The sequence below is a fragment of the Epinephelus fuscoguttatus genome, linkage group LG15 (genome assembly GCF_011397635.1).
Source record: "Epinephelus fuscoguttatus linkage group LG15, E.fuscoguttatus.final_Chr_v1".
In the NCBI taxonomy this organism is placed as follows: Eukaryota; Metazoa; Chordata; class Actinopteri; order Perciformes; family Serranidae; genus Epinephelus; species Epinephelus fuscoguttatus.
This window is the reverse complement of record NC_064766.1, coordinates 35,292,555-35,305,216: the sequence shown is the minus strand read 5'-3', so window position 1 is coordinate 35,305,216 and position 12,662 is coordinate 35,292,555. Positions and strand designations below refer to the sequence as shown.

The 12,662-nt window shown below is 42.0% G+C and overlaps 1 protein-coding gene across 1 annotated transcript in view; it reads left to right on the top strand.

Moving 5' to 3' along the window:
* Positions 1-11,786, top strand: part of cdh2 (cadherin 2, type 1, N-cadherin (neuronal)) — a 77,265-nt gene extending 65,479 nt beyond the window's left edge. The window contains exons 15-16 of the mRNA XM_049597898.1: positions 5,132-5,296; positions 10,519-11,786. Coding sequence (XP_049453855.1) covers positions 5,132-5,296; positions 10,519-10,725 — 372 coding nt within the window. The 3' untranslated portion in view covers positions 10,726-11,786. The remainder of the gene's footprint in view (positions 1-5,131; positions 5,297-10,518) is intronic.
* The last annotated feature ends 876 nt before the right edge of the window (positions 11,787-12,662 follow it).

The following is a 12,662-nucleotide window of genomic DNA, read 5'->3' as shown; positions in this document are numbered from 1 at the left end:
AATCAGGCTTGTTTATGCACATGGTATAAGTGCCTCGTGTTTTAATCACCAGACAAGTTTAACGTGTCAGAGGAAGTGGATTATTTACCGCAACTTGGGGCTTATTTTTGCACTTCTGGCCATTATTTCAATTATTATAATGTACAAAAGGAAGTAATTGCTAAGATTTGGGATCATGATGCATTGCCACAACCAACAACAAGGCAAGGAACATGAGCGGTCAGATTTTAAGGGAATAATTAGGTAATTTAAGAAATGTGCTTACTTGCATTCTTGCCAAGAGTTAGATGAGAAGATACCGTCCTGCCTGTACGGTAAATACGAAGCTTAACTTGGCACACAGTCTGGAAAAAAGGGGGAAACAGCTAGCTTTGCTTTGTCCAAAGATTACAAAATCTGTCTACCAGCACAAGCTAAGCTGACTGGCTGCTGGCTGCAGCCTTATACAGAACAGACAGACCAAAGCAAAGGAAAGCAAATTTCCCAAAATGTCAAACTGTGTCTTTAAATCATGTTGTAAACAAGCCAGCACTGCAGCCAGATTATTTAAACCACTTTATTTGGAGGTAAAGCCAAAAGTGAGCACATCTGAAATGTTGGTAATAATCCATCATTGCAAAGGAAACATCTGTACTCACAGCTACACCACATACAAAGGTCAGACTTGTCTCTGGAAACTGATGGATCCTGTGTGATCATCTGACTGCTCATGTTTCATGCGCCATTGGAATTGTTTTAGTGCTGTTGCTGCTTTGCCAAATCCCAGAATGAAATAAGTGTCTTTAATGAAGTGTTTTCATGATTCTGGAATTTCTAACTTTGATACAGTATCTTAAAAAATGTTTATCAGATACCATTTTTGATATCATAGGGAAAATTTGAAATTGAGGACATGCAAGTTGAATTTTTGTTAAAAGATAAATATAACAAGCCATGACAATAACAACGTTTCTTTTTCTTAGTTAGTAGCAGAGAGTTAGTGCCCTGCACGGGCCTATTATCTGGGCCCGGGCCCGGCCCTGGCTCGAGGGGGTGGAGCCCCAGCCCGGCCCGACAGGTTTTCAGAATTCTCATGCCCGAACCCGAAACCCCCCTTTTTTTTTTTTTTTTTTTTTTTAAAAACCTCCCATAAAAACATGTAGGCTGTTAATGTTGCAGACATTAAAATAGTTTAATTGGGGTTTCTAGCATGGTATTAAGCTATATTCATTATATTTTGATTGAAAGGATAAAGTTAAATATGAATTTATTTAACTTAATGACTGTATTCTCCTATTTAGTGAGAATTGTCAACTGTTGCAGCGCACTGTTGGAGTTGCATCGCGCACAGTCACTTCAAAAAACAAAATAATCAATTAAACAACCCCCAAAATGCTTCAAACACTTTTCTAAATAATCTTAATATTGAACGGAAACGAAATATACCCAGATAAGGCAGTGCAGTTATAGACCTCCGACCTTATCTAAGCACTTTTAATGGCAAAAGTGGGTATATTTCATTTCCTTTCAATATTAAGATTATTTAGAAAAGTGTTTGAACCATTTTCGGGGCTATTTAATTGATTATTTTGTTTTTTGAAGTGACTGTGCGTGATGCAACTGCAACGCCTGATATTGCAAATTGTAGGTGGCAGGTCTATTAACAAATAAACACGTCTATCCAAGCCTGAGCTACTAACATGAACAAAACAAACCTTATCACAGTGTTTATGAATGGGATCAGTAAAATATTGTAGCGACCCTGCAGTGAATGTTCTGTTGTAACGTCAATGTTCTGTGAGCGGGGTGCAAGTGTGACGAGGATGAGGGCTGTGTGAGTGCGCGTGCTTGTATGTGTGGAGCGAGCTGGAGGAGAGAGCAGCAGTGCATGGTTTGAGTTAACGTTACAGCTAAGTCCTTGTTTTGCGGTTGTTTTGGCGTGGTTACGGCCAACAGTAACCTGTACCGTTCAGTAACAAACCGTGGTTTGCCGAATAACCGCGTCATCCTTCCACACGTCCTGGCGGACGCTACAATATGATGAGTGACGTGCAGCGGGGAGGGAGAGGCACAGCGGCTGCTGCATTCAAGTGTTGCCATTTAAATCGGTTAAACACAAACACACACCTCTCTAATTGGCACCCATTCACACTCAGCCCGTGTCCGAGGTAATGATGTGGTAATTGGCCTGAAGCCCGGCCCTCGGGCTGTCAGGCCGTCAGGCCCCTTGGCCCTCGGGCTCCAGCGCAGGGCTCTACAGAGAGTGCATTTACACGGACGTAATAACCTGTTTCTGATCAGGTTTTTTGAGGATCATGTAAATGTGTTTGAACGTGTAAACACCATATCCTGTTTTTAGAAACCTGACTATGCTACCTGGAGTATTCCATAGACTAAGAATATACCTAGTCAACCGATAGCCGTCATTTAGGGCCATTAGTTGTCTAGTCGCCCGCATGTTTACAATATTAATTCAACTATTAAATGATATATTTTGGGCAGGGCAACACAATGGTTTGAGTTGAAGGTGTGAGAAAGAATAATATCAGTAACATTGTTAACACTGTGCTACATTACAGAGAAATACAAACCGTACTAATGAACCTTCATTAATATAGGCCTATATTTTATCTACAAGTGCACGTCACACACTGAGCGAGCCGCCTGTTAATGACGCTGTGGGCTAATGGGCATGTAGCTACTTCCATGTTTCAGATGATACGTCATGTTTGTAGTCGACCAATGAAGATGAGTTTACATATCACCTTGGGTTCGTCCTTCACCTTCTCAAAATGATCCCACACTTTGGATTTCCTGCCCGACATGTTATTAACTAGCCTGTGGAATAACCGCAGGTACCAGCCATGGAAATTAACCTGACTCCTGTCTGACTGCTGAGCGTGGACACTTCCTGTGTCTGTCCTTTCAGATTAAATTCCCACATGGTCCAGTCATATAGGTTCTGATTTATTTTGACAAGGTGCAGCTCCTAATAGAGTTTCACCTTTGTGTTTTTCTTTTTTTGTCTGCAACTAAGCAACCAATGAAATCTTGCTGACTAATGACCTTTCTGGTTGACTAACGTTTGGTCAAATATTAGGGGGCAGCCCTAATGCACCTTATCCTGGTAATTAAGCGCCATCAACTACCTATGCAGCTTGAGTCAAGGGATCAAACAGAAACACAAACAATGGTCAGGCGGTGGCGAAAGCGCTTAACGTCTGGAGTTTTGTCTTTCGGTAATGAAAGAGGTTTTGTATCCTCCACTAATTTCCTATCCTATACAGCGGTGGCGACAGAGACACGCTGACACCGGTGTGGTGGAGTATGGTGTTATGAGACTAGTGTAGCTGCTTTCTGGAATAATGTTAAGTCTGTTTAGAAGATAAGAACTTCACAGTTAAGTTGTCAAGTGGTAGTTAGTGTTCCTGTCACTCTCAATTCTCATTGCTGGTTTGTTATCACAGGCGTCTGTGCCAATACACTGCAGTAATCATTAACCAGGGTTACTAGTATTCATGTATACAGGGAATATGAATAACCTGATCTCTCTGTGCTCATGTAAACACAATATTCCAATATGATCATAACCTGGATGAACCTCATGTCCATGTTAATGTGCTTATTGTCAATAAGAGAGGGCAGGAGAGCACAGCTGGTATTGGTGTATCGATACTGCTGTAAATTAGTATTGACGCTGATTAGAATATTCTGAATAGATACATATGGATGAATTTATATTTTTGAAACACTACTACTACAGTGTTGTGTTACTTGTGGGAATTATAGCAAAACCTACGAAAACAATGAAGTCAGTTCAGTTTTAAATTGCTCAGCTATGTCTCACGACAGATTGAGTGTGTAAGGCTTAGCATTGTTCAGTCTCCCGTGTTTGAATGTGGGTCATGAGGGCCAGGGGCAGCCATTTCACCAGGCCAATGTGCGTGCAAGGAGTCAATTCCCCGAAGGGGGCTGGTATGTCATTAGACCTTCCTGCTTAGTTCAGCCATTATACGGCTCTGTTGCAGTTCCTGTCACCGACTCCTGACCCCTCCGGTGTGCGACCTCAGAGAAGGTCGAACAGGAGTCAGACTGAAATGGACCAAAGATGATGGATGGCGTTACCGCACGATGTGTGATGACCGTTGTTCCTCTCCAGTTAGCCTTGGGGTTTACTGTCATTCCCCATGAAATCAAATCACACATGAATAATCAATGTGTTTGTTTTAGATTTGAGATGATACTTATTAGCGTGGAGTTGAGTAGGTGTTTGTCAAGTGCCCGCGTGCTTCGCCGTGTTTGTATATCTGGGTTGTTTGTGCATCATCACAGGGTTTATATTTATTCTCATGTTTATTTTTACATTGGAGCGTCTGCAGCTTTTTTTTCCCCTTTCCTAGGAGGGAGTGAGTGTGTGAGTGTGTGTGTGTGTGAGTGAGTGTAGGTACATGTGCAACTAAGCAGAGACAATTTTGAAGGGGGATATTAGAGATGGATGGATTACCGAAAATCTTCTAAAGAGGGACAATCCATCATGTACGCTTATTAGGCACACACCCTGATTCTCAAATGGCATTTTCTCTATCATATCTGCTGTCACCGTGATACCATCCAGTCTTTCAGTTCAGCTCTGCTCCTCACCACATCCTCTCTCTCCTAACTCCTTTTCTCTCTTCACTCTTCCTCCTCCTCCTCCTTCCCTGCCCATGACTTTGCACAAACTGCGAGCCATTCAGGTTGCCTTGGTAATGTTAATAGGATTAGCAGTGGCTTATGCATATCCACCATCCCGTGTCTGGGCATTGATTAGAGCAAAACAGTCGCCTGCACATCCTTCCTGCAGCACAGTGCACAAGTACAAACACTCTGCAGCGTATGATGTGGTCCTCAGCTTGGACCCCCTTAGTGCTGGCTCTTTTAATGTGTCAAATTGTCCCTGGGCTTGTGCTTCACAGACAAGAAGATTTAAAGTTTCTCTTGTGTACTCTGAAGTCTTCCCGCTGCATTCTAACTTTAAAATCTTCTCCTCCACTCAGTTGAACTTCTCTTCCTCTGTGCAGCTCAGGATGCATTTTACCTATTTAGATAATCACACTCTGTTTGGGGTCTTGTCACAGCGCTTAGCAATCTCCCATCTGTCTGTGTTCCCCAGGATTACGACCTGAGTCAGCTCCAGCAGCCGGACACGATAGAGCCTGATGCCATCAAGCCGGTGGGAATCCGCCGTCTAGACGAGAGACCCCTCCACCCTGAGCCACAGTACCCGATGAGGTCAGCAGCACCCCACCCTGGAGACATCGGAGACTTCATCAATGAGGTAAAAACACCGTGCAGCATTAAGGCTACAACTAACAATTGTTTTTTATCATTGATTAAACTGCAGATAATTTTCATGATTAATCATTTAGGCTTTAAATTAAAAATAAATGTGAAAAATGCTTATTACAATGTCCCAGAGCCCAAAGTTCTGTCTTCAAACTGCTTCTTTTGTCCAACCAACAGATATTTTTGCTTGAAAAACTACTAAAACAATTAACTGATTATCATATTGCTGCCCCCTGAAAGTTGGAGATTCAAATCATCAGTCTGAGACCCCTCACTTGATCGAAATTCTTCAAGTTGAGCATTTATTTTTTGCCAGTACCTCTGGGGATGTTTCGGTCCCTAGATTTTGCTGCACTTTCGTGCCGCTCTTCGGTACAGGCAGCTGCAGACATGGAGGCAGCTGCCCTGAGGATGAGAGGCTTTGCCCGGCCAGGCTCTGAGATAACATTATCTTCGGCCTTCTGCTTAGAAGTGGTGAATTTAGAGCTCACGGCAACTTAATGCGATATGGTCTCTGGCTTTTGGTTGATATCTGGTGTCGGAAAAAAATGTTACTGCTCATTTTTGATGAATCGTCTCTTGGGATATCCAAATACCATATTAAAAGTATACCATTATATACTCAGTAGATCAAGGTAAATTCAGGGCTCGGAATTTGGGGCCATTATGTCACAGAATCGCACAAAGAACTGCATATCTCTGCTTCTAAATTTTCATATGACTGAAGTCTAAACATTAGTTTTCTAGGATGTTCTTTCACATATAACCATCAGATACCGACCCTCCGATTTCCCATAATGTTTTGGAGCATACCAAATACAGGTTTCCACTATCGCCCCCTGTGTGTTTCCTCTCCCATCCCATCTAAGACATACAGGATGTTTTTCTGGTACATCATCACGAGGCACAGCGTTCCATATTGCGTCTGCAGTTTATTTAAATTGTATTGAGTGAATGAAAAAAATAAGATCATGATAATAAGAGTAAAGATGCTAATGGAATAGCTGAATAGAATGGAGTAGACACCATGTTATAAATACTAAATACATGCAAAATACTTTATAGCCAGTTTAGATGTAGATACACCAATAGGAGCAGTGAGGCACAAACTAAGTGGAAAATTTGGCAAAAAAAATTGATTGTTGGGCAGTAGTACCCCAAATACAGGTACAATACATCAGAATATCTTCTTGAGAAGTGTTTTATTGAAAAGATTGACCCCAAATACTCGGGAAAAGACACCAAATATGTTGGATCAGTGTACCTATATAGACCCTCAAATATTAACAACATTTCATCCAGACTATGTAACTGTGAAATGTTAAAAGGGGGAGGGAATAAGGACCAATACAAACTATGACTCCTCGTTTGGGCACATTTTTGAGTTAGGCTGTTTTCAAACCTAGAGTTGTCTTGCTTTGGTCTGAATCAGGGACTAATTTTGTTCCAAAGTTGTATAATTATCTAGAGTTGGTTCGTGTTCTCACGGCAGCATTTACAAGCGGACCAGATCAAATGCCTTGTGTGAGAAAGCTGCTCTTGATTGGTCAGAATTTCCATGTGGGAAAAATCCAGGAAGTAAAGCAAACGTTGAAGAAGAGTACACCTGCAAGATAAATGTGACACTTTCTAATGTCACAATGGAGGGACAACTACGCAGGTTGATTTTAGCGCTGCTCATCGTGGACTATATTGCTGTCATTGTTCATTTTAGTCAAACCATACAGTTTGAAAACGAGGCGCGGCTCCAACTAGAAAACAATGTTTTGATGCATTGGATGTGCTGAATGTGCATATTAAGGCAGTACAGGAGGAGGTGCACATTAATAATCCTCCAGGACTGTAACATGCTCATGTTTAACCCAAACAATGTGTCATGTGACTGCAGTTGGTTCAGATCAAGGTTGGAACACCTTCTCAACACAAATGAACCGCACCAGAGTTTGTAACTGGACCGAGACCACCTCTTCAAGAAGGTCTTGATGTGGTTGTTTTGGTGCGCACTCAAGTGCTGTGTTCACACCGAAACGAACCGCACTTAAGGGGCAAACGAACTTGAGTTTGATGAACCGAACCAAATGGCAGGTGTGAAAGCACCCTTAGGCTGGGATCACGCAGACGCTTCAAAGACGCTTGAAACGCTCGAAGCGCTTATTCAATGTGCGCTAGCTACTGGCGTCTGGCGCTCAAAAAGTTGAAAATATTTGTACTTTTCAGCGTCTACACACGTCTAAAAAGAAGCGTCTACAAAAACACGCGTCTAAAAAGATGCTTGAATGCCGGTCAGACGCGCCGTATCATAGGATAACAATGGTTTTATTGGCGTCGCGTTTCTAGCGTTTCATCTTGGTGTGATCACTCCCTTAGATTGACTGGACTACTGTTTAAACTTTTGAACAGCCGAATCTGATTCGACTGACATAATTCTGAGTCAGGTACAGCCCTGGATTATCAAAATAGTTGTGGATTAATCTTCTTTTTATCAACTAATCGATTAATCGACTACATGTTGCAGCTTTATCCGGCATACAGAGGTACCGCAGACTAAGATTGTTTTGTTGAATCCCATGAAATAGCTGAAGTGAAAGGATCAGTGCTGCTACAAAGCTTGAATTTCATTTTCAAGCCGAATGACTTTCTTATAATAAACTTGTGTCTAAATAAACAATTTAGCTTCTGTGACTTAGTATCAAGCAGTTGCAGTGGGAGAAAAAAAAAAGACTTTAAATTGAATCAATTATTATTCGAATTGTTTTCATCTTTTCCCAACAAACTTTTCTCATCACACATAATAAATCCACTCCGACACATACAAAGCCCAAAAAGTACATGATGCTAACTCACTTAGATATAATTGTTTTTCTCCTCACTTTCCGTCAAAGTAGAGTTATAGATGTGTCAGCATAGAAATAGGAGATGAGAGAAGCAATACATTGGCTTTCTATCGGAGTGCACTGTTCAGAGTGCCCTCGTTTGCCTGAGGCCATCATTGACTCCAGCATGAAGGGAGAATGTAAAATGAAAAGAGCAGTCATGTATTTTTCACAAGCTCCAACAGACAAGAGTTTCACAGCATTACAAATGGAGTTCTCTCCTAGTTTTTGGACGGCGCCCATGTTTTTAGATTAGAACTTGCTCTTTCAGCTCTGCTCCCCCGACCGTCTATCTCTCAGATCCCTTTACCCAGACACCACTCGTTTTCACTCTCGCCGTGTGTCATGAATACGCATAATGCATTTGTCGCAACGGCCGATATTGAGCTGAAATTTAATGTTGTGCGCCGCTCAACGAGGAACAGTTTGCCAACGCACACCATCCTTCATCAGCCTTATTTCGATGTTCTCACAAGACCTTTGAGACGTTTCAAGTCTGAGCATCCTGACCCAGAAAACGCTCGCTGCAACCAGGCAGCGTTGATCTGTTTTTAGTCCCAGATTTGACTGTCGCTAAAGCTCAGTCATGGTAGCTCCAGCGCTCACATTGAGCTGGAATCTGACCTAACTGATAAGGGCTAGCCGCCAGAGGAGCAGAGAGACAGCGAGAGAGGGGTGGGGGAGCGGAGGCGGGGGTCTGATCTCCATCCTGCAGTGTGCACATGCCCCAGGAGCTTGTGGCTCTTAATTAAATTAGAGGGACAAAAAAATTAGGCAGAGGTTTAGCATAAGGACTTTAACCTCGCAGTCGGACAAACAAAGGTCTATTAGTCAGCTCCTGGTCTGTTCCCACAAGAAGGGAGGGGGCAATTTTAAATACATCAGCCCCGACTTGACACGACCTCGGTTGGTCACAGGTGGAGGCAGTGTCACCAAGGGAGACAAAGCAGAAGTGATTGCGTTTGTTTTGCATATTGCTGTGTTTCAGCTGTGGCAAAGTTGGTCTCTGAATAGAAATACCAGTGGGTTTTATTACACGTCTGTTTTGTCGTCTGTGGGACCGAGTGACTCCAAAAGTGAGGCCGGTTCAACGTTCCTCTGAGAGTCGTGATTGTCTCCAGCACAGTGGATGACTCAGTTATTATGAAATTACGAGGCTGAGTTGTGTGATTGACTAACCTTATGAAACTGCCAGTGGGTTTTTGGTTGTAGATGGGGTGTGGGGGGGGGGGGGGAGGCTATAACCAGCAGAGCGATTATGGTTGTAATTGTAATGAACGATCCATCTGTCATATTTCCCACCAAATTATCAGCACCACAGCCCTGAGCAAATACTTAACGAAAGCTAACAAGTGGAAAATAATCGCTAAGTGCCCAGGCACTTTAATTCAATCCATCTTTTTATTTGAGAGCATTTCAGAGCTATAATGGCAGCGTAGAGGAAACTATAAATCTTTGACAAGTTCCCAATGAGCTGAGGTCTCGTTTTTTTTCTTCTGTGTTGTGTTGCTCCACTTCTGTTAATTCATTTATTATTTGTTGGTTACCTCAGTGGTGGCGATAAGAGAGAGAAACCAGGCTCAGATCCAAAGTGGTTCATGGCCAAAGCACATCTCAACTCCTAGATTAGCAATCCATCAAGTCTCCCGAGTCCCGTTAAGGAATGGGGCTGGAAATCAATAACAATCCATAAGGACCTCTCATGACGCTGTGAGAATTTCTGGGAACGTCGAGCACAATCTTCAAAATAGAACCACCCCCACCAGCACCATCAGCCTCAAGATAACACATAGAGACACGCATGCGTGGCACACACACTAACGCTCCTCTCATCTCTGCCTCACTTGAGCTCAGTGCTTACTGCTGCTGTTTAGGCAGAACTCAAATAAATCTGATATATTAAAGATGTTGCTATCTAGATTAAAAGACAAAGTATCAGCACTGGAGTTGTGCTGCTGCTTTGGGGGGGGGGTGGGGGGGGGGGCCTCGCACAGTAGCCGGTGGGGGAAGGGGAGATGATTCCAGTCATCTGAGGCTGCTGGACAGCTTCAATCTTGGCTTTTGATCAAGCAGCAGATAATCCGACATCCCAGAAACATCAGGAGAGTCCCAACCCAAACACAGAGGAAACTCACAGAACACTAGAGCCTGATTAATCTGATTTCCTGAACAAGTGGAGGTAAAACCACTGACTGGTTTTAGGATAGATTAGTGTGTTTGTGTGCAGCAGTGGGGGGGGTGGGTCTCCTTGATGTGGCTCACTCCTTATTGCAGACAGTGTTGTCGAGCAGACGTGGCTTAATCTTCTCATCTAACTGCAGTTTTATTTCCTTCTGTACAGGGACTTAAGGCGGCAGACAACGACCCCACCGCTCCCCCCTACGACTCCCTGCTAGTGTTCGACTACGAGGGCAGCGGCTCCACAGCTGGCTCCCTAAGCTCCCTCAACTCCTCCAGCAGCGGGGGCGACCAGGACTACGATTACCTCAACGACTGGGGCCCTCGCTTCAGAAAACTGGCAGACATGTACGGTGGGAGCGACGACTAGGACACACAGCCACTACGGGAAGGATGACAAGATGAAAAAAAAAAAGATTAAAAAAAATGAAGAGAAGGAGAGATTTCCTGTTGATGGACACGGACAGCTTCTGATATTCCCTGAGAGAGTGACAGAACTGTGACAGAAAAGAAAACAAAAAATAAACATTGATTCAGAAATTTTTTCAAAAACAACCAACCTAGGCTTATTGTTGTAGTCTACGCATACATATGCTTGTTGAAAGCTTAGGCATAGGCTGTGGTCCAGTTATGGAGGATGTGGGAGGGAACACTGGTGGACTGTCGCCTCTTGGATTGTTGGTGTTGAATGCGCTCAGTTACACTTGAATTTCACAGTACAGAAGCACTGGGATATAATGTGCCTTTTTGTACATTTTTTTGGATCTAAATGATTAGTTTTATGTTCAAGGCTTTAATGGTACTGACTTTTGGAGTGATTTCAAACAAAGTATGTTACACTCTGGTATGCTTCTACATGCTTTTTTTCTTTGGTTACACAACGCTCCTGTTTGTTGAAGATTATTTAAATAAACAAAGACGACAAAATGAAGGATCATCTGTTAGCTTGGATGGAAGGAAAAACAATTAAGAACAGCACTGTACAGTACGCTAGACTTCTAGACTTTTTCACTAAAAAATTAAAAATTATGCAGCTGGTTGCAAATAAAGGGAGTTATGAATCATACTTTTGTAGCAGATTTTTTTTTCTTTTGTTTCTGAAGTGATGTAGTATTTTACAAAAACAACAAAAAAAACCTGTTTTGGTCTAATCTATGTACACTTCATTTGCCTTAGTCATCATCTGATATTTTCAACTTTACTTCACTGTAAAAAGATGTGTGTACATAATGTTTTTTTTTCCTTATTCTTTTTTTTCTTTTGATGTAGTATATGAAGAAGTGCAAAAAGTTCCAAACTTGTAAATGTATAATTTGGACTACAAATTCAAGTTTTTTGCATGTTTTTATCTTTACATGACAACAAAAATGAAAAATGTTGTTTCCCAAATTTATTTACAAAGTGAAAAAAAAAATAAAAAAAATAAAAATCTGGGTGACATTAAATGTGTAGAAGTTAAGAGAGTTTTTTGTATAAAACGAGAAAAAAAATCACATCGATTAAAAAAAAAAATTTAAAAAAAAAATGGAAAAGTAGTGATCTTGTCAGCACAACTGTTGAATTTGTACCAAAAAGGGGGTGGGTGGGTGGGAGATGACATGCTAGGCACTAATTACTGAATCAGCTTTAAGACTGGAGAGGGTTTTGGACTTAAGCCTTGAGGATAACCATGTGTACTGGAAAACAAATTATACATCTCTGACCCCAACCATCCAAATAAAATGCTAATTTTGGAGCTAAAAACTAAACTGCCTCTTTATTTATTTGTTTTTACTCTAAGTCAGCATTGTTGCAGAGGCGTAATTAGATTGCAAATTGTGCAATCCATCTCAAAAGACAATAGCTTTAAACAAAAAAAAAAGTTCATTGTACGATATCTTACCAGAGGGGAGAATAAATCATTTATACCCTTATTTATTCGTTTACACACATTGTACACGAGCAAAAGTGCTTTAGGCTCATGCAAGTTCATAGATAAGTTGCACAGCTTGCAGGCTGGGAAGTAACAATAAGCTCGTTCTGTAACACTGTCTGTGTTTCTGAGCCAAGCCAAGGTCAAGAAGCTCATGGAAATGCCAAATCCATCCAGCACCTGTCTGCTATCAGCCACTTGTACTGTAAAGTACTGTAGGTCAGATTGGACTTGACCTCAAAATGAAGAATGCCTCCAAAAACTGCCTCTAGGGACTCAGCATGCATCTGCACTCATGGGACGTGTGGAAGGATGAAGACAAGATTGACGTGTGTGTGTATGTGTGTGCTGTATGTGACGGTAACGATCTGTTCAGCCGTCACGTGTGCAGTGAA